This window comes from Cetorhinus maximus, chromosome 17, assembly GCF_964194155.1.
Source record: "Cetorhinus maximus chromosome 17, sCetMax3.hap1.1, whole genome shotgun sequence".
NCBI lineage: Eukaryota > Metazoa > Chordata > Chondrichthyes > Lamniformes > Cetorhinidae > Cetorhinus > Cetorhinus maximus.
Window position 1 is genome coordinate 11788209 of NC_135895.1, and position 27426 is coordinate 11815634.

Genomic DNA, 27426 nt, shown 5'->3' on the forward strand with positions numbered 1-27426 from the left:
AACCTGTGCAGCCCTCAGGGTGTTGATCCTCGATGACAGCATGGCAGGTCAAAGAACCATTGCAACCAAAAACCGCCTGGGTGTACCACATGATGTCAACCACCAACATCGGTGGCTGCTTGGTGTTATATGATATTAAGGAGGCTTGTCCGTGCATCTGACTTGGATGCTAACATGGAGGCACAGTAAGCCCAGGCTTTGTCAGCAGTAGGCAAAGGGAGAGCTCTCCCCTCCGAGTGAAGAGGTTATGAGCAACTTAAGACACGCACAACCTGAGGCGCATGTAGCATGCTTGGGAAAACCTACAGCTCTAAAGCTCTTCATCATCAAAGGGTTTTCTCACCTCATGCCCAGGTCCATTGTAGACTCATTGCTAGAGATTGTTTAGTGAACATCTCCAGCATTATGCGACTACTAGGATGGTAGAAGGTGAACCAGGTGGGCCTTTGCTATCTAGCAATGTTTGCTTGTTTTGGGTTCATGCCCCACTCCAGGACATGAGCAGATGAAGCTGTTGTGCAATACCTGTGGAATGCCTTGTTGACAGGAGAATAGGCTTTGCACATTAAACTGAAGCTGGATCCATCCGTTCAGTTGGATGTAATAGATCCCATGGCACTGTTTGAAGAAGAGCAGACAAGTTCTTCCAATGTCATGATCAATGTTCTTCCCTTAACCAACAGCACCAAAACAGATTAATTGGTCACTCGTTGAATTCCCACCACTGGGAACCTTTCTGTGGGTGATTGGCTGATGTGTCTATCTATATAGTTTCAAAATTATTCCATTGGTTATGGAGTATGTCAGGAGGTTGTATGAATGTGAGAAAGCAGAGAATCTTGAATGGTTATAGCACAGAAGGAGGTCATTCAGCCCATCGAGCCCAATGCCAGCTCCCTGTGCCATTACCTTTCAACAGAAACCAGCAAAGATGTTCAGAGATTTCTGTTTGAAAGTTTCTCTCCCAGAACCCTAGTACCAATACAAAAGTGCTTATAGAGTTTATGGAGAACAATTGGCAAAGACAGCCCATATATACTTGTCTCACGCTGCCAATATGAAAACTTGCAATGTATTATTTCCAACTGTGCAAATACACAACATAATTAAAAATCACATTGTTGTCTTCACGAACCTCTAGGTACACATCTCATAACTTCCATGGGCCACTTATAAAATGTGAATCAATGTTTCTGCTGATTTGAATGCATCTTAAGTGGCCTTTACTAACAGATTTTGCTGTTCTGATTTGCAGTTTATACTAATCAGCCTTTTCCAAACTTCCAGGCCCACAAGTTTCAAGTAGGACAAGACAACAAGTAAAAAGTATAAGCGCAAATGGGGCCCAGCTGTCTTAACGGTTGAGTTTGTAGGTCCCATGCAGCCTACTAGTTATAGCTTAGACAGTCCTGGTATAGCACATGCATAAAACCAATAAACTATCACTGGCTTTCATTTATTCTGGCTATCTGTGACTGTCTTTTAGCAGTAGATATCGATCTTCCCATGGCAGCTGTCTTAATTGTGCTTTGGAGTGAGCTGCAGTTCCAACTGTGGAGCCTGATGTCTGGCTTTCCCATGTAAAGGTGAGTAATTTTCCAAATCCTCCTCAAAACCGACTTGCGAAGCAGGATATAAACCCAGGGATCTAAGATCTGATTCCAGGTTGCCAGTCGAACGCTGAACAGAAGCAAAGTGATCACTGGTCGGCCCGCATTTAAGCTGCCTATCCTTGCCACGATTACCTGCGTGAGACAGAAACAAAAGGGCACCCAAAAAAAGGTTATTTACCAACAGCCACAATGATTCATGTTCAGCTGCGCGTCTCAGTTCCACCCCTCTAGCAGGCATTTAAAATTCTCAAACATTTATATCAAATTGAGGGCTCTTGAAATCACAGTTTGGAATATTATGGGAGGAATTTTTACTTAATGACCAGCTGCAGTCGTAGGGAACCAGAAATTCAGGGTTTCACCACCTGCTGTGAACTCCACAGCCTGTCAGTGTCACAAGATCATAAGGAATAGGAGCAGGAGTAGGCCGTACAGCCCCTTGAGCCTGATCCACCACTGAATACAATCATGACAGATCTGATTGTGGCCTTAACTCCACTTTCCCAGCTGTTCCCCATAACCCTTGTCTCCCTTATCGATCAAAAATCTGCCTAACTCAGCCTTGAATCCATTCAATGACCCAGCCTCCAGTGCTCGCTGGAGAAGAGAATTCCAAGACCAATGACCGTCTGAGAGAAGAATTTCCTCCTCGTCCCCATCTTAAATGGGAGGCCCCCTATTCTACAACTGTCCCCTCCCATTTTATATTTCCCCCAGAGGAGAAACATCTTCCCCGCGCCTACTGTCAAGTCCCCTCAGAATCTTACGTTTCAATAAGATCACCTCTACTTTCTAAACTTCAATGAATATAGGCCCAACCTGCTCAACCTTTCCTCATGAGACAAATCTTTTCATCCCAGGAACCGCTGAGTTAACCCTCTCTGAACTACCTCCAATGCAAATATATCCTTCCTCAGATAAGGAGACCAAAATTGTATGCAATATTCTCGATCTGGTCTCACCAAACACCTGTACAGATATAGCAAGACTTTCATACTTACATACCCCATTCCCCTTGCAATAAAACCCAACATTCTTTCTAATCAATTTCTGTATCTACATACCAACTTTTCATAATTCATGCGTCAGTGATTAATGCCAATACACAAACAAATATTGTTCCAATTGCTTGAGGGAACCATGAAGGAGGTAACACCTACCAGTTTAGTATAAATATTAACACAGAGACATTCTTTCTTCCCCTGTGATAAGCTTAAACAATGGAGCAGATGTCTCAGAACCTGCAGAACTGGACCAGCCAGAGTTTTAAAATTTACATTGAGAACCACTGGAGGGGATATTGAAGGTGCTTCCATAAGGACTTCACCTAGTACAGGCTCGAATTTTAAGGGATCCCAAGGACTTGTGCAGGAAGACGAGGTGGACCATAAAATCGAGCGAGGCGGTAGGCTATGTCATGCCTTTTACCCTCTCGCCACTGTGGCATTCTGTCAGTGGTGAGTGGGTGGCAGATGGACCTTGAGCCAATTGAGGTCCTTGGGTGGTCAAGTAAGGACTACTTAAGGACCTCTTCCTGCCACATTTTATTTTTCACGTGGGGAGACCACCAGGTTATCATAAGATTTCGAAAGGCGCTATATAAATATAGGTTTTTTTCCCTCTGCATATGAAGAAGCCTCCCTGGGACCTCGGGGTTGAGGGGGGGGACACTTGTGATCGAGCACCTTATGACCCACAGGCCACAAACAGCCCCTCCCAGCAGCAAGGACAGCCCCTGCTGACAGATTCCACCCCCCCACCCCGCCCCAACCCTGGCAGCACCCGACCCCATCCCCCTCTCACAAACACCTGCTCTCACAACCGACCCGTTCCAGTGAACCCAGTCTCACTTGCCTCTCTCTGGGGCCTCCTCCGTGCCGGCTGGTCAGGACTCGCTGCAGTCCTAGGGGTGGCCATCTCGCCTGATTGACTGGCAGCGCTTGGGGGTGGCGCAGCCTACCTTCAAGGGGCAGAAGCCACGATCGTAGGCAATTAACGGCCTGAATAATACAAGGTTCAGTCGGGGCTTCCATGACCGGCAGAGGAACGATTGCCTCGCACGCCCACATCACTCCGACTCTCTGGTCAGCCGCTGGGGGCCTCTGGCACCCTGTAATCCCAGTCCCTATCTCTGTACTTCCTTCTAGCCCCACAACCCTCCGAGATACCTGCACTCCTCCAATTCTCTTGGTCTCTTGAGCATCCCTAATTTCTATCGCCCAATTATAGGTGACCTGCCTCCAGCTACCTAGCCCCTAGGCTGTGGAATACCCTCCCTGGGGCACTCTTTTAAACCTACCTCATTGACTGAGCTTTTGGTCACCTGGCCTAATATCTCCTTATGCGGCTAGGTGCCAATTTTTACCTGGAGACACTCCTGTGAAGTGCATTCGGGAGCTTTTACTTCATTAAAGTTGCTATGCAAATGCAAGTTGTTGTTGCTTCCCTAAGCAAGGGAACTGTTTTAGTTGATGGGCAATATGATCAGCGCAGGCTTGGAGGGCCGAAGGGCCTGTTCCTGTGCTGTACTTTTCTTTGTTCTTTGTTCTTTGTTCAACACGTCTTCTATTTTCAGGCCCTAGTTACCACAGATCAGCAACATGTCCAATAACTTTAAACCAGATTGAAAATGGATAAAATGCTTCGACTGCATCGATAAGCAACAACTAAACACAGGCTGGCTCAGATTCACAGATCACGTATAAAAAAACAAACCAGAAAGCCTTAAAACAAAAATAAACTGAGACACAAAAACAGGAAAAACCTAAACCAACAAATAATTGAACAATCAGCCTCCTCTCGGTAAAGTGATATTGAAGTCGTGTCATAAAGGCAACAACTATTCACCAATAACTTGCCAATGCTCAGTTTGGGCTCCACCATAACTATGTGCCTCGAGGCCTCATTGCAGCCTTGATGCAGATATGGGCACAAGTGTCAAATATCAGATGAGAGGTGAGCGTGCCCGCTCTCAGGGTCAAAGCACCATCCGACCAAGTATGACACCAAGGAGCTCAAATAAAACTGAGGCCAATGGGTCAAGAAGGCAGCCCAGCCCCACCATCCCAAGCCAACTAGAGATGATCGAGAAATGCGGCCTTGCAGGTGCAACACACTCAAAACAAAATTTAAAAAATGATCCATTGAAGACTAGAAATTAAAATAAATGAGAAAGCCATGGATTCCCTACCTGAAGAATAATTGATTAATTTAGTGGTGTCGGCTTTGGTTCAGTGGTAGCACTTTCACCTCTGGGTTCATAGGTCATGGTTTCAAGCCCCATCCCCAATAGAGCTGAGTTAGGCCGACACATCAGTGCAGTGCTGAGGGAGTGCTGTATTGCTGGAGGTGCCATCTTTTGGATGAGATAATCCAAAGGCCGTTTGCCTTTGGATTACTAGCTCAGGGACATTACCACACGACACCACCATCTACCCCAGCACTTTGCAGAAACAGACAAGATTAAGATGTTACAATCAAAAGAGGGAGGTTGCGCCAATCATTACCACAGATCTTTATACTGTAGGAGGCATGCATTTAGGGACAGACGGAGCAACTTGCAAGATACCCACAAGGAGGGTTGATCATCCACACAGACAGGAACATGTTCCCTGAGTTTCTTTCATGGGGATCTGGGCACCACTGGCAAGGCCAGCATTTGTTGCCCATCCCTAATTGCCCTTCAGAGGGCAGTTAAGTGACCATGACATTGCATTGCACTGGATCTGGAGTCACTTGTAGGCCAGCTACGAATAGCAAATGAACCAGGTGTTTTTTTTTTAAAATGACAATTGATGATAGCCGTCATGGTCACCATTACTGAGACTAGCTTTCAATTCCAGATTTGATTAATTGAATTCAAATTCCTAGCAGCTGCTGCGATGGGATTTGAACCCCTGTCTCCAGGGGAACATTAGCCTGGGCCGCTAGGTTACTAGTCCAGTGTCATTACCATTATGCAACACCTCCCCTGTGTGACATCAGCGTGAGTACTGTTTGAAATGAAGGCGAGACAAAGTAAACAGCGTATGTGGGTGCTGTTTGAAATTGAAGGGAGTTAAAGAGCAGTATAAGTGAGTATTGTTTGAAATTTAAGGGAACAGTGTTCTGATGTTTGTGTGTTATCCGTGGTACAATAAATAATTGAAAGAACACTGAGTTGTAACCGAGCAGTGAACCTTGATCTTATTACCCCACACGGACAGGGCTAGGTCGGAATCTGGATTCAGAGGACAAGTTGGAAGTTGTGAATTCACCTATTTCCTACACAGATATAAATTTATGATGTGCAACACCCAGAAAAACCCCTTTTTTGTACATCAGCACACAAGACTAAACTGTGCAACGAGCATTTCAGTGGCATTCGTTTATCGACTTATTTAGCAGAGGTTATAATCTATTTTTTAAAAACAAAGATGGAATAAAGAATCTGCACTTGTTAGGATTAAGAAGTCTGTTTCTGAAAATCTATGGAGCGTTTGATTCGATCACTTCCACAACTTGAGTCCATGAATAGACCTGAGCAAAGAATTTCGCGCCACTGCAGTACCTAGGGTGTGCTGCGATGCTGGAGGTGCTGTCTTCCTGACAGAAAGAACTGGCATTGATATAGCCCCTTTCATAATCTTAGGGCATCCCAAAGTGCTATTCAGCCAATGGAATACTTTTTGAAGCGTGGCTACTTTTGGAATGCAACAAACTCCCTCAACCAGCAACGTAATACTGACCATAATAACAAGTGAAGTTGGCTGAGGGGTAAATGTTGACCTTTACACCGGGAGAACTCCCCTGTTGTCCTTTGTAGGATCTTTTATGTCCACCTCACAGGGCCGATGGGACCTCAGTTTAACAGCCCACCCAATGCAACGATTCTTCAGTCCTGCACTGGAGTGTCAACTTGGATTATGCGCCCATGTCTCTGGAGTGGAACTTGAACCCACTGACTTCTGGACCCGAAGGCAGGAGTGAGGAGTAGTGGAATTTCCTAGTTTCCTGCCTAATATCTACCCCTCAATCACCACAACTAAGACCATACGAATGTAAGAGATAAGAGTTGGATAAGGCCATTTGGCCCTTCAAGTCTGGACTACCATTCGGCAAGATCATGGCTTATCTTCTGCCTCAACTCCATCTTCCCCACAGTGTCCCCCTATCCCCTAATCCCGTTAGAACCCAAAGCTCTACCGATTGCTGCCTTGAATACACTCATTGACTGAGCTCCCACAGCTCTCTGGGTTCTGAAGATTCACAATCCTTTGAATCAAATAAGCTTTCAAACGTAAATGGCCGACCACTTATACTGAGATCGTGAACCTGTGTTATAGATTCCCTGGCCAAGGAGAACATTTTCTCAGCATCTACCCTGTTGTGCACCTGAAGAATTTTATATGTTCCAATTGAAACACCTCTCATTCTGCCAAACTCAGCCCGAGCTGGCGCATGGTGTCCAGTTACGGGCACCACATTTTAGGATGGACATGAAACACATTATCAATTATCTCTTTGCTGTTTGTGGGATCTTGCCATGCATAAATTGGCTACAAAATTTGCCTGCTTAATGACTGCACTTCAAAAGCATGTCCTTGGCTTTGGAACATCCTTAGGTCTTTATAGGCGCTATACGAATTCAAGTCCTTCCTTCTCTAAATGTCCTAAAAACATTCCACAGCCAATGAAGTTTGGTTTATTTATTTACTCTCAGGAAGTGGGCATTACCAACTCATCTGAACTGTCCATCTCTAATTGCCCTCTTAGCTGGTGAGTCTTCTTGAACCATTGGCAGGGTTTTGACACAAGCAAGTGACCTTCTAAGCCACTCCATAAGACAGCTGAGAATCAACCATCTTGGTGTGGGATTAAACCAGATCAGATAAGGGCAGCAGGTTTCCTTCTCTAAACAGCATTAGTGAACTAGCTACGTTTTTATGATGATTTGTTAGACTCGTGGCCTCTTCACTCATAACACCTTTTATTTGGAGTATTTATTTAAAAATAATTATAATTGCTGAAAAAAGAGACATGTCAAAGCTTTTAGTCTTGCACTCATCAGGACACTTCTCAAGAATACCCATATAAGAGGGAAACAACAGTTTATACTGTATAAGAAGAAAGTGCTGATTGGTTGGCAATTGGACTCTGATTGGTAGAGGCATTGCCATGGAGAATGTACCAATGATTCTCCATGGCAATGTCTCTTCCAGTTAGAGTCCACTTGCCAACCAATCAGCACTCTCTTCTCATACAGTATAAATTGTTGTTTTACCCTTATATTGGTATTCTTGTGAAGTATCCTGATGAGTGCAAGACTAAAAGCTTCGACATGTCTCTTTTTTCAGCAATGCTCAAGTCCTGTACTACCAAATGAGAATTCTAATTCTGCAGCAATTTGATGCACATTCGCTGACTCTATTAGCCCCTACTTCTGGCTCATTCGTCCAGTAGGACAACCTGTAGAGCATCATAGTCAGTTTATGAAATATAGTCACTGTTATAAAGCAGGAAAACACAGCTGTCAATTTGTGCACAACAAGGTTCCATGAATAATAATTGTGAGTGTTGGTTGATGGACAAACAGTGATCAAAGCAAAGGGTGGCACGGAATCTCTCATAGCCACCTGAACACAAACGCAGGGTTTCAATTTATTGTCTCATCCAAAGGATAAGATCAATGACAGTGCAACATCACTGTACACTGAAGTGACAGGCAACATTATTTGTCCAAGTCTCTGCAATGGAGCATGACCTATTGACTTAGAGGCAAGCAAACTACCACTAAACCACTTGACAGCAAAGCATCAAGTCAACAACAAAAAGCATTTGTAAAGAAAAAGAGATTTGCATTTATATAGCACTGTTCATGACCTCAGGGTATCTCAAAGTGCCTTCCAGCCAATGAAGTACTTTTGAATTGTAGTTACTGTTTTACTGCAAGAAACAAAGTAACTTAAGCCAGCCCAAAGCGCTTCACAAGAACCTCATCAAACAAAATTTAACACTGCGTTACATATGACGATATTAGAATAGATGATTAAAAGCTTAGTCAAAGAATTAGGTCTTAAGGAGTGTGTCTTAAAGGAGGAATGAGGTAGACACATGGAGAAGTTTAGGGAATTCCAGGGCATTTTTTTATTCATTAACAGGGCATGGGCTTCACTGGCTGGGCGACCTTGGACTACCTAGCCAAGGTCAAAGCTGACCTGTTGTTTCTGCAGGAGTGTGCGATACCGCACCTCAGCTCCTACAGGCAATGGTCACGATGGTGGTCCCACGGGCCATCGATCTGGTCGGGCGGAAACGACTCTCGTTCCTCCGGCCTGGGTATTCTGCTGCGGGGAGGCAACTTCACCGTCTCCGAGGTTAAGGAGGTGGTGGGCGGGCGACTCCTCGTAGCAGACGTAATGTACAAGAACGCTCCACTCCGGTTAATTAACGTGTATGGCCCGGCACAAGGGGCTGAGCGGCTGGAGGTTTTTCAGCAGCTCCCACTGCTGCTGGCGACCTCCAGGCCGGTCATTCTGGGCTGTGACTTCAACTGCATCATCGATGCGGCTGGACGATCCGGCAGGGCCGGCAGCAGATTGGACGCTACGTCCAGATCCCTGATGGAAACAGTTAAGGATGCCAAGCTGCACGACGTCTTCAGCAACCCTGCAGACGGAGCGCAGCGTAGATACACCTGGTCGCGGCCAGACGGGTCCATTCGTTCCAGGATAGACTTCCTGTTTGTGTCCCGTGCATTCACAGTCAGATCCACCGAGGTCAAGCCGGTGTTCTTCTCTGACCACTGCCTCCTACTGGCGGACTGCCACTTGGAGAAGGACCTGAGGGTGGGCAGGGGGGCATGGAAGCTAAATGTGCAACTGCTGACCCCAGAGAACATTGAGGAGCTCAAGAGGGATTACAAAGGTTGGAGAACCGTGAAACCCCTCTTTGAGTCCCTGACACACTGGTGGGAAGCGATCAAGGGAAGCATCAAGAGGTTTTTCATCCTCAAAGACACCCAGAAAGCTAGAAAGGAACAGAGGGAAATGTCCCGACTCCAGAAAAAGATGCAGAATCTGCTCCGGCTGCAGTCGATGGGGGTCGATGTCAAGGAGGAGCTCCAAGAGGTGAAGGGCCAGCAAGCCTCGCACTTTGCCTCGGAGGCCTCCAAGATCATCTTCCGTTCCAGAGTCCGCTCCGTGGAGCAGGATGAGACGTGCTCACGTTTCTTCTTCCAAAAGGTACACAGAGAGGGCTCTGTGATCAGCAGCCTGAAGGAAGAAGACGGCTCAGTAAAGTCATCACGGTCCGACATTCTGAGGATCAGCAAATCCTTTTATGCCGGATTGTATGACGTGAAGCCCACGGACAGCACGGCCTCCCAGTCCTTCCTGTCCTCTATCACGGAGGTCTTGGACCACAGTACGCGGGAGAGCCTAGACAAACCGCTAACTCCTGATGAACTGACTAAGGCCCTTGAGTCCTTCGAGAAGAGTAAAACTCCCGGAAGCGACGGCTTGCCGGCGGAGTTGTATTCGGCTCTGTGGGACTTGATCGGCCCGGACCTGCTAGGAGTGTACGAGAGTATGCTCCTGGCCGGTAGTATGTCAGAATCCATGAGGAAAGGCATCATCACCCTCATCTACAAGCACAAGGGGGAAAGGGAGGAAATTAGAAATTGGCGACCCATTTCACTGTTGAATATGGACTATAAGATTCTGTCCAAGGTCATCGCCAATCGGGTCAAATCCGCTCTGGAATTGGTGATTCACCCTGACCAGACCTGCTCTGTGCCAGGCAGGAAGATCTCTGACAGCCTGGCGCTGCTCAGGGATACGATTGCCTATGTACAGGACAGGGGTGTGGATACCTGCCTCATCAGCTTGGATCAGGAGAAGGCCTTTGACAGAATATCGCACACCTACATGGGGGATGTGCTCTCCAAAATGGGGTTTGGGGAGGGAATTCGAAATTGGATCCAACTGCTCTACACTAACATCAGTAGCGCAGTCTCAATCAATGGGTGGGAAACAGATAGCTTTCCGATTAAATCTGGAGTCAGGCAGGGCTGTCCTCTCTCGCCTGTCCTTTTCGTGTGTTGCATAGAACCCTTTGCCGAGTCCATCAGGAAGGATCCGGGCATAAGAGGAGTGACGATCCCAGGCAGTGGAGGCACTCAGGTAAAAGCCTCCCTGTACATGGACGACGTCGCCGTCTTCTGCTCGGATCCGCTGTCGGTGCGCAGACTGATGCACATCTGCGACCAGTTCGAACTGGCCTCGGGAGCCAAGGTAAATCGTGGGAAGAGCGAGGCCATGTTCTTTGGGAACTGGGCTGACCGATCCTTTGTCCCCTTCACTGTCAGGGCTGACGGCCTGAAGGTGCTGGGGATATGGTTCGGAGGGACCGGGGCATGCGTTAGAAACTGGAAGGAGCGAGTGGCTATGGTGAAAAGGAAACTGGGCATGTGGGAGCGACGCTCCCTCTCCATTGCGGGTAAGAACCTGGTCATCAGGTGTGAGGTACTCTCGCTGTTGCTGTACGTGGCGCAGGTCTGGCCCATTCCAGACTCCTGCGCGACGGCGATCACTCGGGCCATCTTCCGCTTTATCTGGAGGTCGAAAATGGATCGTGTCCGCAGGGACGCGATGTACAAGCCTCTAGATAAAGGGGGAAAAAACGTGCCCAACATCGCCCTCATACTGATGGCCACCTTTGTGTGTGGCTGCATCAAGCGGTGCGTAGACCCTCAGTACGCAAACACCAAGTGTCACTACGTGCTGAGGTTCTACCTGTCCCCGGTGTTGCGAAGGATGGATCTGGCCACGCTGCCGCGGAACGCTCCAAGTAGTTGGACCGTGCCGTACCACCTGTCCCTGGTGGAAAAATTTATGCAGAAAAACACCTTTGACCACAAGTCCATCAGGCAGTGGTCAGCACGTAACGTCCTAGAGGCCCTGAGGGAAAAGGAGGGTGGACCCTGTGGGATGGTTCCCCGAGCAGACTGTCAAAGTCATTTGGCAGAATGCCTCATCGCCAGAACTTTCCAACAAGCACCAAGACGTAGCTTGGCTGGTGGTGAGAAAGGCCCTCCCCGTCAGATCCTTCCTACACGCCAGGAGGCTCACCCCCTCTGCACGTTGCCCTCGAGGTGGCTGTGGTGGGGAAGAGACCGTTGTTCACCTCCTTGTGGATTGTGCCTTTGCAAAGAAAGTCTGGAGAGAGATGCAGTGGTTGCTGTCGAGGTTCATCCCGAGCAGTTCTGTGACACAGGACTCTGTGCTCTACGGGCTGTTCCCAGGGACACACACCGAGACAAACATCAACTGCAGCTGGAGGATCATCAACTCGGTGAAAGACGCGCTTTGGTCTGCCCGAAACTTGTTGGTCTTCCAGCACAAAGAGTTGACCCCGACCGATTGTTGCGGACTGGCACAATCCAAAGTCCAGGACCTCGTGCTGAGGGACGCACTAAAGCTTGGGGCAGCTGCCGCAAAGGCGCAATGGGGAAGGGTCGCTGTCTAAGACCTTTCTACCACAGCGCACCGAGAGACTGGGAACTGTTTAGAGCCCCTCGGGCTGTACAGATCAAAATGAAAGGCTGTAAATGACTGTAATATTGTTTGTACTGATGCACCTGGTGATACATTTTGTAAAAGTTTAACCTGGATTGTACCCTTGTAATGTTGTTTTTGAAATGGTTTTGAATGTGATTGAAGATAATTTATGAATAAAGTATATTTTTACAAAAAAAAAGGCTGGGCCAGCATTTATTAAGTCATTCGGACTCAAAACGTTAACTGTGTTCCTCTCCGCAGATGCTGTCAGACCTGCTGAGTTTTTCCAGGTATTTTTGTTTTTGTTTTGGATTTCCAGCATCCACAGTTTTTTGCTTTTATTTATTGCCCATCCCTAACTGCCCTTGAGAAGGTGGTGGTGAGCTGCCTTCTTGAACCGCTGCAGTCCATGTGGTGTACGTACACCCACAGTGCTGTTAGGGAGGGAGTTCCAGCACTTTGACCCAGCGACAGTGAAGGAACAGCGATATATTTCCAAGTCAGGATGGTGTGTTGCTTGGAGGGGAACTTCCAGGTGGCGGTGTCCCCATCTATCTGCTGCCCTTGTCCTTCTAGATGGTAGTGGTCGTGGATTTGGAAGGTGCTGTCTAAGGAGCCTTGGTGAATTCCTACAGTGCATCTTGTAGATAGTACACACTGCTGCCACTATGTGTCGGTGGTGGAGGGAGTGAATGTTTGTGGATGGAGTGCCAATCAAGAGGGTGCTTTGTCCTGGATGATGTCAAGCTTCTTGAGTGTTGCTGGAGCTGCACTCATCCAGGCAAGTGGAATTTCATCACACTCCTGACTTGTGCCTTGTAGATGGTGGACAGGCTTTGAGGAGTCAGGAGGTCAGTGGCTTGTTGCAGGATTCCTAGCCTCTGACCTGCTCTTGTAGCCTCAGTAGTTATATGGCTAGTCCAGCTCAGTTTCTGGTCAATGGTAACCCCAGGATGTTGATAGTTCAATGTTGATAGAGGTAAGGCAATTGAAGGCATGGCCACCAGTGTTGGGGATGTGAAAGAGCTCAGAACTGTGGGCAGACAGAGATCTCGGAGGGTCTTATGAGGAGGTTACAGAGAGTGTGTGTGTGTGTGTGTGTGTAGGCAGGATTTTCCACTCAGCCTGCGGCCTCGCACCTGACACGCCCGAGCGTGAAATAGCCTGCAATGATGACGGGCGAGCACCCCGACCTCATCACGCACTGGCGCGATATTTCAGTCAGCGGGCACACGCGAGAGTCAGCAGCGCGCCCACCGACAATTAAAAGGCCTATTACAGCCATTAATCAATTAATCGACCTGTGTTTCTTGCTGCCCGTCCAGCGTTACGGTTAAACGGGACGGGCGAATCGGCCTGGCAACCGTGGGATTTTGTAGGAACCCTCATCGACGGGCTGGATGAGGCTTCCACAATTAAATAAAAAAATTTAAAATCTTTGGGCAGCATTTTTTAAATAAATATACACGTTGAGGCGAGCGAGTCCACTGTGTGGGCATTTTTTATGGATTTTTAATAACTTTATTCATTGGTTTAAAATTCTTCAGCCCCCGCCCGAGGCAGCTCTCTGCTTTCAGGGAGCTGTCAGTGCACGCGCCCCCGCGCATGCGCATAATTCAGCGCTTGCCCTCCTCCTGCCCCCCCCCCACCCACCCCGGCAGCGGTGAGTTTCTCAGTGCGCCTTTCACGCCGCCTGGCCACTAATTGGCTAGCCAGTGTGAAATGGCAGTCGGGAGCCAATCGCAGGCTGCGGATCGTTTCCTGGTTGCTTCCGGACCCGCCCGGCAACCCGAAAGTCCTGCCCAGTGTGTGTGTGTGTGTGGGTGCGGGTGGATAGATGGATGTGAGTGGGTGAGTGTGGGTGGGCGAGTGTGGGTCGGGGGGGGGGGGGGAGGAGGGGCGTTGATGGTGTGCGTGGCTGTGGAGTTATTTGTAAACAAAAATGAAAACTGAGAATGTTAGAATTGAGGCAAATGTTGGACTAATTCCACCAACTTACCAAAGCTCCTTCAACAGCACCTTGAAAGCCCATGACCTCTACCACCTAGAAGGACAAGGGCAGCAGATGCAATGGGAACCCCACCATCTGCGTGTTCCCCTCCAAGCCCCACACAATAAATGCTGGCCCAGCCAGCAACGCCCACACCCTGTGAAAGAATTTTTAAAAATAGGTCGCTGAGCACTAGGGCCATGGATGGACAGGACTTGGCATGGGTTAGGATGTAGGCAACTGGGTTTTGGATAAGCTCAAGTTTACAGAAAGTAAGAAAGTCAGCCAGGAGAGCATTGGAATAGTTGAGTCTAAAAGATACAAAGGCATGGGTGAGGGCTTCAGCAGGAGATGAGCTGAGGCAGGGGCACAGACAGGGGATGTTCCGGTGGTGGAAGTAGGTGGTCGACGCAAAGGATACAGAGTTGGAACCCCCACCACCTGCAAGTTCCCCTCCAAATCACTCACCATCCTGATTTGGAAATATATCGCCGTTCCTTCACTGTCGCTGGGTCAAAATCCTGGAACTCCCTTCCTAACAGCCCTGTGGGTGTACCTACACCACATGGACTGCAGCGGTTCAAGAAGGCAGCTCTCACTGCCACCTTCTCAAGGGCAATTAGAGATGGGCAATAAATGCTGGCCCAGCCAGCGATGCCCACATCCCGTGAAAGAATTTTTAAAATCTCAGCTCGAAGTCAAATTGCATGTCAACGTTACAAACTGCCTGGTTCAGCCTCAGATAGTGACCAAGGAGAGGAGTGCAGTTGGTGGCTAAGGAACAGAGTTAGCGGTGGAGCCCAAACAGTACTCTCCAGGTTACCGTGACCTCTGCTCCCACACCCTGCACCCCCACCGCCCCCCCAGCCAAAGCCTCCCATGGAAGCTGTCTACATTCATGTATTGAAAGTACAAGCCACAATTTGACAGCTGGTCCGCCTCCCCGAAAGTCTTTTATTTGTGAGGTTCAGTTTAAAAATACAACATCACCTTCTTGTCAACTCGATGTCTCTACCCTTTTGATGCATGACTTTGAAATAGTGTCTGGTTTGAATCATGGTGATAAGTTGACAGCAGGCTGCCAATACCCTTTCGTCTTCCCTTGGCTACAGTGATAAATTGGACAACTTCACTGTAAACAGCGCCCATCTAATCAGCCAACTATTTGACAATGGTGTTAGTCATGGAGAGATTTTCTGGATTAATAGGCCTTATAATAATTGCTATAAGTTGACATGACCCTTTATATTGCAATATGTATGCTCTCTGCCAAAGAGCAGTGAGTCAGAAATAGAGGGACTGGCTATTTTCTCTAGAATCGTGCAGAAATCCATTCTTTGCCTTCCGATTTCTGACAAAGCATCTATGCCAAGGACATTAACCCTTCTTCCCGATGCTGACAAGCCCACCGAATATTTACAGCTTTTTCTGTTTTCAGCTCAGGCTTGGAGCTTTTCTGCTTCTGTTTATGTAACGATGCAGATTGCCTGCCTCCTGGGGCATCTGTCGACATTTACTTCTCAAAGTAACCTAGGGGCATTCATTTTTATTAGGGGCAACAACAGCAGCTTACATTTAGGCAGCGCCTTTAATGTAGCAATCGACCCCTCACAGGAGCGCTATCCAACAAAACTCTCAACAATTTATGAATGCTGTTTCACTACTGTTACAGAAGACCAGTTTACAGCCAGTTTCTTTTTAACTCAGTTGCCACCTGTGTCCATGACTGGAATCCTGACTTTGATTTCTACAGGGATCTGAGCTACTATGAGAGCTCATTAAATTCACAGAACTACAAAAATTTCACCACAGAAGGAATGTTTGGCCCATCGGGGTCCTGTGCCAAGACTAGATCTTCAACTTGAACTGTTGATCCTAATCCCATTTCCCTGAACATGTGCATGAGTGGTGAATAAATGTCCAGGAATCTGCAGAGTTTGCCAGTTGGTTAATGACACATTATCACTGACCTTACAGAGGAACTTCAATATGATTCACGAGGAAGGATTTATGGAGGTACTGAGGGAGTTCTGTGCAGTCAGAGGATTGTATTAAATTGAGCCCCCCCGTTTACCCTGTCATGTGGATATAAATGATCCCATGGCACTATTGGATGAAGAGCAGGGGAGATCACCTGGTGTTCTGGCCAGCATTCGTCCCTTAACCAACACCACTAAAAGAGATCATCTGGTCATTATCTCATTTGCTGTTTGCTACAGCATGCTTAGTGCAATTTGGCTGCTGCCTTTCCTAAATTAACACAGCGACTGCACTTAAAAAGCACTTCATTGGCTATAAAGTGCTTTAGCGTGTTGTGAGATTGTGAAAGATGCTATCTAAATGCAAATTATTTCTTTTTTCTGTGGCTTTATATGGGGACTCCTAAATATGGCATGAGCTTCCATCAGACCAGAGACAGATATCCTAATGAGCAAGCATACAAGAACTGATGCTATCAAACAAAATAAACTGAATAAAACAACTCAGAAGGCTTTTATAGATCTACATTTCTTTAAAGTGTGCATTCATCTCTTCAATGTGACATATTAAATAATGTCAAGATAATCATATGATAAAGAGTTGCCAAGTTACAGAAAATAATTGGGCTGAATCCCAGTTCACTCTTCTTTATCTCTTAAAAAATGCATCTCAAAAGTTTGAGTAAAAAGACCTGTTGTGTGGTTAATTGAACAACTGCTAATTTTATACCGTTTTATTATTATAGGATAAAAATAGGATTAAAAAGAGGGGGGGGATTAAAAAGGGACAAAACAATAAATAAATGAATAAAAATGAAGATAAGTAAATAAAAAATAAAAATACATTTTTAAAAAAGGGTTCAAAAAGGGATGGATACAAAGGAGAGAGTCCATAGTCTGAAGTTGTTGAACTCACTGTTACGTCCGGAAGACTGTAAAGTGCCTAATCGGAAGATGAGGTGCTGTTCCTCCAGTTTGCGTTGGGCTTCACTGGAACAATGCAGCAGGCCAAGGACGGACATGTGGGCATGAGAGCAGGATGTGGTGTTGGAATGGCAAGCGACAGGAAGGTCTGGGTCACGCTTGCGGACAGACCGAAGATGTTCCGCGAAGTGGTCACCCTGTCTGCATTTGGTCTCCCCAGTGTAGAAGAGACCACATTGGCAGCAGTGAATACAGTAGGCCAAATTGAAGGAGGTGCAAGTGAAGTGCTGCTTCACCTGAAAGGAGTGTTTGGGCCCTTGGACAGTACCTCCTCCCTCCTCACTGCCCAAGGCCCTCTCACATGATGCAAAAGATTCCTTGGCACTATTTCTAAGAAGAACAGGTTATCCCTGGTACCTGGCCAATATTTATCCCTCAACCAACATCACAAATAAAGAATAGCTGGTCATTATCACATTGCATGTTTGTGGGGCCTTGCTGTATGCGAATTGACAGCTGGCTTACATGTGATTTCAGACCCACAGCAATGGTTGGCTTCTAACTGCCCTCTGACATAGCTCAGTAAGCCACTCAGTTCAAGGGCGATTAGGAATGGACAACAAATGTTGACACCAACATAGCATTAAAGAATTTTTAAAAATTGTATTCAATGATAATCTGTAACCTCATGGCCCGGCATATCCCCCACTTTACCATTACCATCAACCCTTTAAATATGGCACCCAATTACTGAAGGGCTGAAGTGATGGTGGGGTGGGTGAGTCACAGGCGAACCCACCAGTGACCCGGTGTGTTTCTCAGGAATGCAATATTAACGAGCAGTGACGCGCCGGGAATGGAATGGTGCGGCGCGAAAACCCACCATTGCAGCCGGCGGGTAAAATGTCCTCTATCCCGCCCACTACAGTACTTTGTGCAAAATGGGGGACAATTCTGCCCAACATCCTGGCTGTAGTGCTGAGGACTCTCACTCTAGGACTAACCGTGCCTCTAGCCAAGCTGTGCCAGTACAGCTACAACACGGGTATCTATGCAGCAATGTGGAAAATTGCTCTGATATGTCCTGTGAAAAAGCAGAATCAAAAGCAGGAAATAATCCAATCCAGCCGATTACCACTCCATCGTCAATCATCAATCATGATTGCTGTCAATCATCAGTGATGTGATGGTGGGCATCATAGACAGTGTTATCAAGTGCCACTTACGCAGTAATGATCTACTCACCAATGCTCAGTTTGGGTTCTGCCAGTGCCACTTGGCTCCTGACCTCATTACAGCCTTGGCCCAAACTTGGACAAAAGAGTTGAACTCAAGAGGTGATGTGAGATTGATCACATTTGACAGCAATTTAACCGAGTGATGCATTAAAGACCCCTAGCAAAACTCTCCACTGGCTGGAGTCATATCTAGCACAAAGGAAGATGGATGTGCTTGTTGGAGGCCAATAATTCCAGCCCTTGCAGGAGTTTCTCAGGGTAGTGTCCTAGGTCCAACTACCATCAGCTGCTTCATCAATAACCTTCCCACCATCATAAGGTTAGAAGGGGGCCATGTTCGCTGATGATTGAACAATGTTCAGTAACATTAGTGACTTCTCAGATACTGAAGCATTCCATGTCCAAATACAGCAAGACCTGGACAACATTCAGGCTCGGGCTGATGATTGGCAAGTAACATTTGCATCACACAAGTGCCAAGCAATGATCATCTCGAACAAGATAGAATCTAACCATCTCCCCTTGGCATTCAATGGCATTACCATCGTTGAATCCCCCACTATCAACATCCTGGGGGTTACCATTGACCAGAAACTGAACTGAACCAGCCATATAAATACTGTTGCTACAGGTCAGGTCAGAGGCTGGGAATTCTGCAGCAACTCACCTCCCAACTCCCCAAAGCCTGTCCACCACCCACAAGGCACAAGTCAGGAGTGTGATGGAATACTGTACAGTTCCACAACACTCAAGAAGCTCGACACCGTCCAGGATAAGGCAGCCCACTTGATTGGCACCCCATCCACCACCTTCAGTATTCACTCCCTCCACCAGCAAAGCACAGTGGCAGCAGTGTGCACCATATACAAGATTCAGTGCAGCAATTCACCAAGGGTCCTTTGACAGTACCTTCCAAACCCATGACCTCTAATATCCAGAAGGATAAGGGCAGCAAGTAGATGGGAACACCACCACCTGGAAGCTCCCCTTCAAGCCACTCACCATCCTGACTTGGAAATATATCGCCGTTCCTTCACTGTCAATCCTGGAACTCCCACCCAAACAGCACTGTGGCTGTACCTACACCACATGGACTGCAGCGGTTCAAGAAGGCAGCTCACCACCACCTTCTCAAGGGTGTTTATGGATAGACAATAAATGCTGGCCCAGCCAGATGCTCACATCCCATGAAAGATTAAAAATAAAAGAAAGCACAGACATCTAGCCACATTAAGCTTTGTAATATAGCGTAGGCTGAAGAACCGATCTTGTGTGATGTTAATGATGAGGCCATTGACATGCCTGACAGCCAAGGCTCAGCATCAGCATCCTCACCTCTTCATGTATAAATCATTTGGATGTTGGGACCAATTGTAATATCCCCAAATTTGTTAATGACACAAAACAAGGTGGGAATGTGTGTTGTGAGGGGGAAGCAAGGTGGCTTCAAGGAGATTTGGAGAGGCTAAGTGAATGGGCAAGATCATGGCAGATGGAATATAAAGTGAATAAGTGTGAAATTATTCACTTTGGTAGAAAAAAACAGAAAGACAGAGTCTTTCTTAGATGGTGAGAGGTTGGGAAGTGTTGATATCCAAAGGGGCCTGGGTGTCCTTGTTCATGAATCACTAAAAGCTAGCAAGCAGGTGCAGCAAACAATTAGGAAGGCAAATGATATGTTGGCCGTCATCGTGAGGGGATTTGAGTGACAGGAGTAAAGATGTCTTGCTGCAACTGTATAGAGCCTTGGTGAGACCATACTTGGAGTATTGTGTACAGTTTTGGTCTCCTTACCTAAGGAAGGATATACTTGCCATAGAATGAGTGCAAGAGAGTTTCACCAGGTTGATCCCTGGGATGGCTGGATTGTCTTATGAGGAGAGATTGAGGAAACTGGGCTAGAATTTCGAAGAATGAGAGGTGATCTCATTGAAACTTACAAAATTCTTACAGGGCAGATAGGTTGTTCAGCACGACTGGTAAGTCCAGAAGCAGGAGACATAATTTCAGAATTAGGGGCAGGCCATTTAAGACAGAGGTGAGGAGGAATTTCTTCACTCACAGGATGATGAATCTTTGGAATTCTCTACCCCAGAGGGCTGTGGAGGCTCAATTTGCATGTTCAAGACAGAGATCGATAGACATCAAGAGATATGCGGACAGTGGGGAAATATAACGTAGAGCTAGATGATCAGCCATGATCTGTTTGAATGGTGGAGCAGGCTCAATGGGCCGAATGGCCTACTCTTCCTCCTATTTCCTATGTTCCTATGTGAGATTTTGCAATGCATTGCCACATTTCCTGCATTACAACAATGGAAACACTTCAAAAGCACTTCAATTATTGTAAAACAGTTTGGAGTACTATGAAAGCCGGTGCCACATAAATGCAACTTCTTTCTTTGAACTTCCTCAGTCCCTATTGTAATGAAGGCACAAACACAATTAAAATAAATTTGCATCCCAGAGCCAAAAATACCACAGTGCAAAAGCAAACAATTTTTTAGGCTGCTGTATTTTAGAGAATTAACCTGGCTTCTGTGTTTCTTTTTGAAACCAGGGCAGATGATTCAACTCTGACAAAAGCCAGCATTCGCTGCGGAGTTTTGAAGGAGTCATGTACTTGGCTGGCCAAAGTTTATTGTGTTGCAGCAGATACCATGAGGGATCGAAACGGTGGGACTGCGACTCAAACCCCTGCATCCAGCTAGTCTTTAAACTCCTCGGTTCAGTAGAGAGAGATTGTCGAAACCACTAGCAAGAGTGAAGCAGCTGCCAAGGGACCCAAATTTTATGTAGAACCTATACTTCTATCTTACTTTTATACTTTTATCTGAATCAGGGTCACATAGTCACATATGTTGATGAATCACAGGCAAGATGCCAATGGTTTTCAGTCCAATCAATTTTTATAAAGAATTTACAGTACAGGAACAGGCCATTCAGCCCATCTGGTCCATGCTAGTGTTAAAATCCCACAAAAGCCTTCTCCCACCCTCTTCACCTAACCCTATCAATGTATCCTTCTATTCCTGTCCCCTTCCTGTACTTACCTCACTTCCCCTTAAATACATCTATGCTAAACACATTAACTACTTCTTGTAATGAGTTCTACTTTCTCACCACTTTTTGTCTAAAGAAATTGCACCCCGACAGACACCCTGTAATTCCCTCCCGACACCTCTCCATCTCTCTATCCCACATGCCTCCTTTAAAACACTCCTTACAACCTACTTATTTAACCAAATTTTTGGTTATGTGTCTCAGATCAGATTTTGTTTTATAATGCTTCTGTGAAGTGCCTTGGGAGGATTTATTATATTAAAGGCATTATATAAATATAAACTGTTGTAGTTGTAGCACACCTCAGAAGGGCAAGTGAGAGCACACAGCCCAACTTTAACCCAGGTAAATGGAATATCACATTTGGGGCAGAATATCACACTGGGTGTGTGGGCACAGACATGGTTTTAGTGATGGCGTGAATATTTAGTCGGTATCTTATCTCACATCAAGCATGACATCAGTGTTGCAGACAGCCTGGCTTAATCTCAGACAGTTCTCATAGAGTTAATGGCTAGGGAATGGAGTTCTGGGTAAAGAATTCTCCTGAATTCCTTATTTGATTTAATATTGACTCTTGTGACTTATATTAATGGCCTCTAGTTCTGGTTCCACCCCCTAGAGACAGAAGACCATAGAAAGCATGCTGACGCCTTCCCTGCACATGAAGGATAGGTGAGGCTACCCAAGTGTAGAGTTATATTATGGTACTAGTACCCCAGAGGCCTCAACTAATAACCCTCGAGGGTATGACTTTTAATCCCACCATGGCAGGTCGAGAATTTCAATACAGTTTAAAAAAAAAACCTAGAAATAACAAGCTGGTAAAAACAAAGGTGACCATGAAGCTGAGGGACTTTTATAAAATCTTAACTGATTCTTTAATGTTCTTTAAGGGAAGGAAGCTTGAGTCTTTACCCGATCTGGGTCAATATGTGACCCCAGTCCCACACCAATGCGGTTGACTCTTAACTGCCAACTGAACACTACTAATCGCTGCCTCTGATTCATGAAGGAGGCCCAACACCACCTTCCCAGGGCAACATGGAATGGGCAATAAAGGCCAGAGTTGCCATTGACGCCGACATTCTGAGAATGAATCATTTTAACAAAAAATAAGGCCCTGTCAATAAAACATCCAGGCTGACTCCTGGGAATAATATGCAGAAGATGTAGTTAAAAAGGCATTCGCTACTGCATTCAGAGAGGAAACTTGTTCATTTGCCAGTCAGAGAGCTACATCAAGTCATTGCTAAACTGATCGACTGGTGTTGTCCGCATGTATGAGGTTTTTGCTAACAGCCGCTTGAGCTTAAAGTAAAAGAGCAGATCCGTGCATTTGTGTGTATGACCTCGGATTACTGTGTGACAAATGTTTAACTGTAATCTCTTGCTAATTTTTAAGTAAAAGCAAATCAGTCCAGGAATCATTGTTTTGCTTCATTTGTTCCATGTGTCAGTACATCGTAACCAATTTGATGAAAAGAAGTCTTTCAGGACATACACAAGTTATTGTCGCTGTGATTCCTTCACATAACTTTCATATACTAAAGAGATCCTTCAATTTTTTTTATATGTACATTATATATATATATATATACACACTACTACTGCAGGCACATGTACAGCTGAGGAAAAGAAAGCTCAAGAAGCGTGTTATTGAAGATAACAAGACTGTTTTGGAATAAATAAGCCTGAACCCTGAAAGCATGTTGAAGATTGGCACAAACCAAAGAACCAAGGCATGGATTCATGTGCAAAAGATAAAAGAAGGACAGAGGGTTTAGGTGAAATTTCTATATCAAGTGATATAGACTGTCCTAGAGAGTCAGTGGGAGCAGTTGCATGCAAACTGGAGCGATATTTAAGGAAGTAGACAATTGAGGGTATGGATGCTCCTTATAATTTGGTCACTTTAAGGGGAGACAGTGGTGTGGTGGTAATTTCACTGGACTTATAATCCAGAGACCTGCACTAATCCTCTATGGACATAGGTTCAAATCCCACCATGGCAGCTGGTAGAGTTTGAATTCAATAACTCTAGAATATAAAGCTAATCTCAGTAATGGTGACCATGACAACTATCATCAATTGTTGTAAAACCCCCCATCTGGTTCATTAATGTCCTTTAGTGGAGGAAATTTGCCACCCTTACCCAGCCTACATGTGACTCCAGACCCACAGCAATGTGATTGACTTTTAACTGCCCTCTGAAATGGCCTAGCAAGCCACTCAGTTCAAGGGCAATTAGGGATGGGCAACAACTGCTGGCCTTGCCAGAGTCACCCACGTCCCATGATCGAATTAAAAAAAGATCATTTCCCTGTGCTAAGACAGTGATTTGATTTATTGAGCTATTTGAATAATTTTTGTCTACGGCCAAGAAACTGCAGTCTTTCTGTCACAGCAACTTTATTGTTGTTCCTGCATTCATGTGTCCTAAATGTATTAATTGCCTTATAGAGACAAACTGGACTTGTAATATTGTGGACATGGTGATGTGATGATATGTAAAATATGGTTCCATAATTTCCTATTATACAACATTATGCTAAATTGTTTAACTAAATTTGAAGATAAGAACAGTGAATTTACTTTGCTAATTATGAATTTCGCACCTGCCATTTAAAACAATTTAAAGTTCAACATGTGCTCATATAAACAAGCCATGAAACATTAGCATAAATACAATACAATTACCAGTTAATATCCTTGCACTGGTTTATGCATTCATATGCACTTCTGCACACTATTATATCACAGTTGTTACTCCCAGTTCCAGGATTCATTGCCAAAAGGGTTTCCAACTGCATTAACACAGTGGATAAGGACATTTTACATAGAAATGTTAACCAGAGATGGTAAATATTTGGAAACAAGTATTTGATATTTAAGGAGATAATATAGGTGGGATAGCTTACCAGAAATGGACCCCAACAAATACAGGAGACGCACATTATGGTCATTAGCTGGACCAACATTTCTACATGGTGAGATTTTCCTTGCCTGTGGGGTTTGCTCCTGACTCGAGCTCTTACCAAAGCCACGCCACTAATCATATTGCACAGTAAGGAAATGCCAAGGGCAGTCAATCCCAAGAAGGAGAATAGGAGCAGAATTCCTCTCTCTGTCACAAACGTAACGTCGCTTGTTTTTAGAAAGCACCACGACTGAGTGCACTGAACTGTATATTTTCCGAGGCCTAGGTTGGGCAGCAAAGCGATGCACAGGGCAAACAGCCAAGTGCCACTCAAGATAAACTTGGCGCACTGGGCGGTCATCTTGGCAGAATGCAAAAGAGGTTGGGTGATGCCCAGGCAACGCTCGATTGCCATGACGCTGCCGAGGAACAAAGCTGAGAGGCCGAAGAAAACCATGCTGGTCCCTAAAAATGGGCAGAGGTGCCCTGAGGAGTCAATCCTTGTCCAGTCTTTCTCCAGTGCGTACACCCTGATTGTTATCGCCCCAGTGATGACATGCCCCAAGCAGTCTGTGAAAACCAGCCCGCTGGCGAACAGCAGGAAGGACGCTCTCCATTTCTGCCTGAACCTTTTGTAGGTTTTCACAAGAATCCCGAGGGCGACGCAATTCGACAGGATCCCGATAGTCATGAATACAATCGGAATGTGAACTGTTCCCGGTTGTGTGGCACAGGTGTCATTGGTTGCGATGGAGGCCGATTCCGTTGAGTTGATGCTGGTGTTAGGGTTAGACATTGTGCGGGAGGGAAAGGCCCGTTCATGACAGTTTATCAAAATCCATCCTGCGGCTCCCGTCCGACGCGGTGGTCTGCAACCGAGACAAGACATTAACATCTTCACCATGGACTTAGGGGAGGTGAGATTCGACTTGGGCAGGGACAGTAAACCAGCGGCATCACATCTGCCACCAGTTTACAGCCTCGCACGACATGTAGTTCCAGTGAAAATGCAAACACTGTTGGTTCTGCTTCTCCCTCTGAGTCAAATTTCACCCCTACACAATAAAGTTGATAAATAAACTTACTGAATATGCAGCACTGATATCGATACATATACATGTGAATATGTGAATGGCAACCTTAATCACCTCTAGAAATCCATGTCAGAGTATTTACCTCAGACGCGCAATCAGTGCAATAATTATATCCAAAAAAATTAATACGAACCGAACAGAGTCATTGGGCCAAGGGAATAAGTTCAAGATCAATTCTGAAGTTAAAAAAACTAAATAAAACAAACTGATTTGGCCATAACAGAAATAAACAAGCAGGTGAGAGGAAAATGTAAAATATTCGTTTTGAAATTTGGGGAAAGCATTTCTATTTTGAAAAATGGAAACACAGGCTGCGGGGGTTTTAACAATAGCTCGGCTTGTGTGCGGGTGTGAACTCAAAAGCAGAACCAGACCAATCTCACTGGCTACACAAAAACAAAAATAAAAATACCTGGGAAAAACTCAGCAGGTCTGACAGCATCTGCGGAGAGGAACACAGTAAACGTTTCGAGTCCGTATGACTCTTCAACAGAACTAAGGAAAAATAGAAGAGAGGTGAAATATAAGCTGGTTTAAGGGTGGGACAAGTGGAGCTGGATAGAGGGCCAGTGATAGGTGGAGATAGACAAAAGATGTCATAGACAAAAGGACAAATAGATGTTGACGGTGGTGATATTAGCTAAGAAATGGGCTAACAGGTGACATTAAGGGTAGAAAGCAGGACGAGCATTGGCAATGCTTGCGTTTAAAAAACAGGGTTTTATTTCTTCTCCACCGATGCTGCCAGACCTGCTGAGTTTTTCCAGGTAATTCTGTTTTTATTTTGGATTTCCAGCATCTGCAGTAACTTTTAGCTTTTTGTTTTTATCTCTCCGTTTTTGTTTTATTTTAATCTTCTGTTATCTCGCTGTTATCTGCGTAGGTGAGCATGTGTATGTGTGTGTGTGTGCGTTTATATGTGTGTTTATATAAGTGTGTCTATGTGTTTGTGTTTCTATGTGTGTGTTTCTGTCTGTGTGTGTGTTTATATGTATGTGTGTGTGTGTTTCTGTCTGTGTGTGTGTTTCTGTGTGTGTGTGTGTTTATATGTATGTGTGTGTGTGTGTTTCTGTCTGTGTGTGTTTCTGTCTGTGTGTGTGTTTATATGAGTGTGTTTCTGTCTGTGTGTGTTTATATGTGTGTGTGTGTGTTTCTGTGTGTGTTTCTATGTATGTGTGTGTGTGTTTCTGTGTGTGTGTGTGTTTATATGTATGTGTGTGTGTGTTTCTGTCTGTGTGTGTGTGTGTTTCTGTCTGTGTGTGTTTTCACCTGGTTTGGACGGTAGTCTCTCAGTCGGCAGTGTGACTCCCGGGAGATCCCTCAGGCACAAGCGAAAGCTTATCCGAAAAGTCAGAGACACGTCCACACAGACTGCCCCGGGTGCAATAGGACATCAGTAAAGGTAATGTCTATGCATTTTAACCAGAATACGCGTTTTAAAAACAGATGGTATTCAAGGTTCAATCGGAACTGAAAGACATTCACGGACTTCAATTCTATTTCCGACACAAACTGCTCTCCTGAAGCTAATTTAAATGATTCGGCGAATCTCCTCTTTCAAGCCTTATTCTCACTCTGTCCATATTTAATGTTTCTGGAGGCGCCGCGTGATTTCTTTTTTTTTTAAAACACCATGTTTCATACTTTTTAAAACTTGTACAAACAAACAACAACAGCAACAAAAAAAAAAGAAAGACTTACTTTGACAGACCACCCTTCCTGACAGCGGCATCCCAGAGGCTGGAACTGCTCCCTCCCTGAGCATGAACAAAAACCTGTCATCCAGCCTCTGGTTTCATGTGTAGGATGTGCCCAGCACTTGGAGCCAAACAAACAATTTGTATGGACCGCCCCGTTACCTAGGCGACGGCTCTCTCCGCCACTTCTATGAGCCACATTGGGTAACTCTTTCGAGTACATTCACAGTTCTTGGCTTTTTTTTTTGTTCAAAGTCCTGGAGTGGGACATGAACCCACAACCTTCTGATTCAAAGGTGAGGGTGCTATGAACTGAGCGAACAGCTGACACCTCATACACTAAGCCACATTGGGTAGGAGTGCAGAGAGA

At 45.6% G+C, this 27426-nt stretch overlaps 1 protein-coding gene across 1 annotated transcript; it reads right to left on the reverse strand.

The window, feature by feature from the left end:
- Positions 1 to 323: 323 nt before the first annotated feature.
- Positions 324 to 27150, reverse strand: LOC144692168 (prostaglandin F2-alpha receptor-like). Its single transcript, XM_078560688.1, has 3 exons — positions 27061 to 27150; positions 24267 to 25134; positions 324 to 1745 (listed from the first exon to the last, which is right to left on the reverse strand). The coding sequence occupies exons 2-3, from the start codon at positions 25059 to 25061 to the stop codon at positions 1443 to 1445; spliced, it is 1098 nt and encodes a 365-aa protein (XP_078416814.1). The 5' UTR covers positions 25062 to 25134; positions 27061 to 27150; the 3' UTR covers positions 324 to 1442.
- Positions 27151 to 27426: the final 276 nt, after the last annotated feature.